The 6,000-nt window shown below is 36.0% G+C and overlaps 1 protein-coding gene across 1 annotated transcript in view; it reads left to right on the top strand.

Annotated features, from left to right (window-relative positions):
* The window catches only part of COL4A5 (collagen type IV alpha 5 chain), a 244,700-nt gene that overhangs the window by 223,682 nt on the left and 15,018 nt on the right, over positions 1-6,000 (top strand). The window contains exons 42-46 of the mRNA XM_059385657.1: positions 439-572; positions 3,440-3,512; positions 3,635-3,706; positions 4,494-4,622; positions 5,447-5,545. Of these exons, the coding sequence (XP_059241640.1) occupies positions 439-572; positions 3,440-3,512; positions 3,635-3,706; positions 4,494-4,622; positions 5,447-5,545 (507 nt within the window). The remainder of the gene's footprint in view (positions 1-438; positions 573-3,439; positions 3,513-3,634; positions 3,707-4,493; positions 4,623-5,446; positions 5,546-6,000) is intronic.

Here is a 6,000-nt window from a genome sequence, read left to right as displayed (position 1 = left end):
CACAGAAGCAGTCTTTATTTTAATGTCCTGAGTTTTGTCTTTAAATATGAGCTTATTCAATTTAATGTATAATAAAATGTATACTAAAAGGGACTACAGACCAGTGTTGATAACAAAAAGAACCTATTGTAATTTATATTAGAGAGACACAGAAGCAGTCTTTATTTTAATGTCCTGAGTTTTGTCTTTAAATATGAGCTTATTCAATTTAATGTATAATAAAATGTATACTAAAAGGAACTACAGACCAGTGTTGATAACAAAAAGAACCTATTGCAATTTATATTAGAGAGTCAGAATAGGTCTGTATGTTTTTATATACTCTGGATTTTATCTTATGAACTAATAGGATTTAGAAGACTGATATTTTAGAAGCCAGGGTTTTTATACTACTCTTATGCTATACTGAAATATGGCCATTTGTTGTGCACTGTTCAGGTCTACCAGGTCCAGAAGGTCCCCGGGGTCTCCCTGGAAATGGAGGTATTAAGGGAGAGAGAGGATACCCAGGCCAACCTGGGCAACCTGGTTTGCCTGGTTTGAAAGGAGATCAAGGACCACCAGGACTCCAGGTAGGAAATGGGAGTAGAAATTTGATGAGAAAGGAGTGTGGGCATTTTCATTCAAAATGAGAATTCTAAGCTACATTATTTTTATTAGTATTTACTGGTGAAGGCTCTATGCATGCCTCCAAGTGAATTACAAAAGAAGAGAAAGGCAAGTTTTCTATCTTCTTTCAACTAAAGGGACTTAGCTGCTTTATAGTGAAAGGGTTCCTCAGAAGATATTTTACCTGGAGTCATTGATATGTATGTTATTTAGGTTTGAGAACCCTTCATTTCAGTGAAAGGAAATTCATAAAAGAAGATGCATATATCAGAACATTACATGTGGATGAGACCATAGGGAAGTAATTATAGTTGAGTGGGATGTTTTAGACTTTGAAATTAGATAGAGTTAGGGTCAAATTTCAGCTCCCCTGCACACTTCTGCTTTTGTGTCTATGAGGAACACAGATAGACAGTTTAGGTTTCTGTCTTCACCTGTAAAAACGGAATAACATATCCCCACATTTGTATTCATGTACTTTCCACATTGGTTTGAGTGACCAAGAAAGTCCCATGCTTCTTTATGGATCATTATTACTTCTTGTATTCATTCAGGAAGATTGTTGTTAGATATTGCAACCAACACAACCTGGGCTCAATCTTTTAACTCTGATGACTGCTTTATAGCAGAAAAAAAGAAAAAAAGAAACACCTAAAAGAGTAGTCCTTAAAGCTTTCTAACAATTAACTTTTTTTTCCTCATGTCATCATTATTCTAGACACATACTCTTAAAATTTGAGTCTTCTCTTTATTCATTCTCTATTTACTCCCTCCTCATTCATTTCCCAGGTGCTTCCAGTTCATATGTGTCTATGCCTGATTCAAGACTACTGCCTGATAGCAATATTTTGCAAATCTAGTATTATCAAGTTCTGTTCATTTTCTTTTGTGCAAGTTAGTTCTTACATTTGTACCATTTCTGTTTTTTTAATGGAAATAACATTAAACATAGAAAAATTCCAAGAATGGTAAAAAAAAAAAAAAGCCAAAAACCTTTCATGTATCATTTACCCAGATGGACTAGTTGTTAATGTTTTGCCCCATATGTTATGTGTGTGTATATAATTATATATATAAAATGTATATATGAAACATTTGAGAATAAGTTGTAACTGTTATGCCTTTTTAGCACTAAATACTTCACTGCATAAGATTTCCTAAAATTAAAGATATTCTTTTATATAATAACACAACAGTTATCAACTTCAGGAAACTGAACATTAATATAAACTTCTATTTCTACTTTACATATTCTGATTGTATTGGTTAACCTAGTAATTGTCCTTGATAGCAGTGTTTTCCTCCAGTGTAAACCAAATTATGCATTACATTTAACTATCATATTTTTGCTCTTTATGCTCCCTCAGTCTGAATCATTTGCTAAGCAATTTTTTAAATTTCATAATCTTGACAGTTGAAGAAATGTAGCCCCTTCTCATTTTTATTTTATTTTATTTTAAGATTTATGTATTTATTTGGTGGGGCCGGGGCAAAGGGAGAGAGAGAATCCCAAGAGGACTCTGTGTTGAGTGTGGAGCCTGACATGGGATTCATCTCACAACCCTGACATCATGATCTGAGCCAAAATCAAGAGTTGGGTGCTTAACCGACTGAGCTACCTGGGGTGCCCCCTACCATTTTTTAGGATAGAATGTTCCTTCTTTTGTCTGCTATTTCTTCATTCTAATTATGCATCCCCACACTATATGAGTGATGTTATATCCTCCATCAGATGTTTAGGCCTACAGTGTTCATCTGCCCCTCATCGGTGATCTTAATTTTGATCATTCCAACAGTTGTTACCTGGTTTCTCTACTGCATGGTTACTGTTCTTTCCCCTTGTAACTAATAAGCAAAGCTATGGAAAGAAACATTAAGATCATGCAAATATACTACTCATCAAAATTTCCCCATATATTTAATATCTATTTATGATTTTTGCCTCAGCCAATCAATACAATGGTTGAATATAGTGAATAGTGGAAAATGATGATTTTCTAACTCTTGCACTATATCCATATTTGCCAGTTAGCCCTTTCATAAGCAAAGCCTCCCTTCTCTTCTGTGTATTATCTATTTATTATTAGTATGGACTCATAGATTCTCTTTTTTAAATGATTTATAATTTTTAAAACTGTCATCTATTCTGATGCTCTAATTATCATGGATTTGGAAACTTCTTCAAGCTGGATCCTGTCTTTCTAATATGCCCTCCTTTTTTAGCCATTTCTTACATGTTGGAATATGTTCCGGGTTTGCCGCTTTTTCAGTCCTGCTGATAAAAATTTCATTGTCCCTCACTTATTCTTCCTTTAGGTACATTCTAGACTTATTCTCAACTCTTCTTTTTCCCATAATTTTCCTGGCCCTCAAACCCAATTAATTAATAGGCCCTGCTATATTTTTTGCTAAGTCTCACAGACTTTATCATTCCTGTACATGTGATTCTCACCCAAGCATTTATAACTTTAGTGCTGCACTTTAAAAAGTGCCTTTGTTCATGATAATAAAATAGTAGCTGCCATTTATTATGGATACACTAAATGCCAATCCGTTTTCTGAGTACTTTTATATGAGCTATCTCATTTAATCTCACACAAAAAAACCATGACGTAGATACTATTATTTTCTTAAGGTTAGAGGTGAGAAAACTATATATCAAAGATAAATAATCAACTCAAGGTCACACAAGCTAGTAAGGGGCAAAATTGGGATTTGAATCCTAGAAGTTTGACCCTGGAGCAAGTGCTATCAGTGAATATGAATACTGTATAACCTCATTCCCTCCCCCTTCAGTTCTTTTCTAAAATTAATGATTTTATTTATTCAGGGTAATCCTGGCCGACCAGGTCTCAATGGAATGAAAGGAGATCCTGGTCTCCCTGGTGTTCCAGGATTTCCAGGTATTTAAAGGGATGTTTTTATATTAAACTCCTTTGGGATAAGATACCCATTTTCTGATTTGACTGGGAAAATGCAATGGCCCTGTTGCTTTGCAGTGCCATTGTATGTACCTTCTTTTCAGGCATGAAGGGACCCAGTGGAGTACCTGGTTCAACTGGCCCTGAGGGCGATCCAGGACTTGTTGGCCCCCCAGGTAAGAATTACTCCAGGAGCTACTTATACCTGGTTCTTAAACACACTGAAGAACTTAAAAGTTGGCATTCTGTCTTTGAACTAAACTTTTAGAATCTCAATCCCCAACAACTGAGAGCAAGTAGGCAAAACTCTCCCTCTATTTACTGGTCTCTTAACCTCTCTGTTTTACTAAGGAAATACTGAGACCAGTTCTTTGAAGTTTAAGATGGATGCAGGACTAACAAGAATTCTTCATTAAAATTTTTATTAGATTTTATACTAACTTTCCCTTATTCAGTTGAACAGATTATAAGAGCAAGTCATTTTTAATTAAAAATATTTTTAATATGAAAATAGTTCTTTTTGCTGGAAACTTACACAAGTTTCCTATAAACTGAAATAAGACCTCTGCTAAATTCCCTTACTAGTTCAGTGGGACACTTGATAAGCACAACAAGCAAGAACTGCAGATGATGTTAGAATCAGAATGGACTTATCAGGAAATAGAATTGTCTTCCCCTGACATCAGTGTTCACAGATTTGTAATGGATTAGACTTTCTAGTAACCAAGTCATGCTTCAAGTCTGGAAAGTAGGGACAATAAGCCTAATTTTTCCACTGACTCAAAGGAAATTAATTTTTTAGTCTTCTGGGTAAGATGATGGCTTTCCTAAACAGATTTCTGTTGGACATGGCAACATTTCAACAAATTTAACTGGTTTCTTTTGCACCAATTTTTATTCTGATTTAGGACACTTCTGGCCTTTCTCTTTCCTACATTCCAATTTGTATGTTTTGCCTCTTAGGTCCCCCTGGATTACCTGGTCCTTCAGGGCAGAGTATTATAATCAAAGGAGATGTTGGTCCACCAGGGATCCCAGGCCAGCCTGGATTAAAAGGTCTGCCTGGACTACCAGGACCTCAAGGCTTACCAGGTACCTTTGCAGATCATCTTTCTAAGCCTTATGTATTTGGGAGCATTTCACTAGTTCTCCTTTTACTTGTCATGGTTTGTCTTTGAGAAGAGGAGTCTCAACAACTAGTAGAATACCAGACCACCACAAATCCCATTTCCTTTTTTCTTTGAAGTGTTAATTTCTCATGTCCTAATTTCCTTTAAGGCCAACCTAATCTCTTCTAGCCAGTTCTGCTGGCTATTCTAACTTGAATGATTAGGTTAATGTTATTAAAAACTTTGTAATGAAATTAATATGCATTTAAGATCTGGTGCTTTCTCTATCCCAACCACCAGAAGGATAGGAAGCTAATTTGATCAGCCATCAGCTCCCCACTGTGAGGCCTCATGATTTTCAAACTAACTCCCATCTAGTTGGCCATTGGACTCTATGCTTGCAGCCAATTTTAATTATATAAGAAAGCTAGAAACTAAGTTCAGTCTTTCTCACTTATTAAGGTTGTTAGTCTTTCCATAAACTAAGTGTACCAGGCAGTAACAACCTTACCTATGGTGGGACAGATAACAAAAGTTGGGCCTTGTACTCCTATTCTGTTCTGAGGCAAAGAGAACACAAGTGCCATATTATGGTAATCTCTGCAGAGACAAATTTATTATTTAAAACTGAAGCTAAATACTTGTCTGCTTCTTTTGTCTCAGGCTTGAGATATTCCTTTGGGTATCTGGATTAAAGACAGGACTGGACTATGAATTTAGTGACACTAAACAACCTTAGGTTTCCTAGATCTGTCTGGTTATGGAATTATTATACCCATATTTGAAGATCCTATTTTTTCCCTATAGGTCCAATTGGCCCTCCAGGAGATCCGGGACGCAATGGACTCCCTGGCTTTGATGGTGCAGGAGGGCGCAAAGGAGATCCAGGTCTGCCAGGCCAGCCAGGTGAGACAAGTAAATCACTGTTGTTGATAGTAGTCTCGTCTGAGAGACCTCTAGGCGTCCATTTGGAGCTGTGAGAGTTTTTTCTTGGGAGAGTATAGCTAGCTGGTGAATCTGTTGCTGGGGGAAAATAGGACAGCAAATACAAGGAAAATTCCCAGTATTAGAAAAGCATAGAAAGCGTGTTTTTATTTATGTGTTTAGAATACTGAGAAACAGTTTTTTTTCAAAAGGAGGTTTTTCTAGGTATTCACTATACTTACCTGTTCTGATAATTTTCAATATGTTGACTTAAATCCCTTGACCATCTTGAAACTATTGCGAATATTTCTACATTTTAAAATATGACAGCAGAGTGTCATTTCCCCCATAAAATTCAGTAATATAGTTGTAAGGTTTATAAAGTTTTAAGTGCTCCTCATAGGGCTTTGGGAGAGTGGCATCTTATACTGAGATGA

The sequence above is a fragment of the Mustela nigripes genome, chromosome X (assembly GCF_022355385.1).
Source record: "Mustela nigripes isolate SB6536 chromosome X, MUSNIG.SB6536, whole genome shotgun sequence".
NCBI classification, from domain to species: Eukaryota; Metazoa; Chordata; class Mammalia; order Carnivora; family Mustelidae; genus Mustela; species Mustela nigripes.
This window is presented reverse-complemented; position numbering and strand designations above follow the sequence as displayed.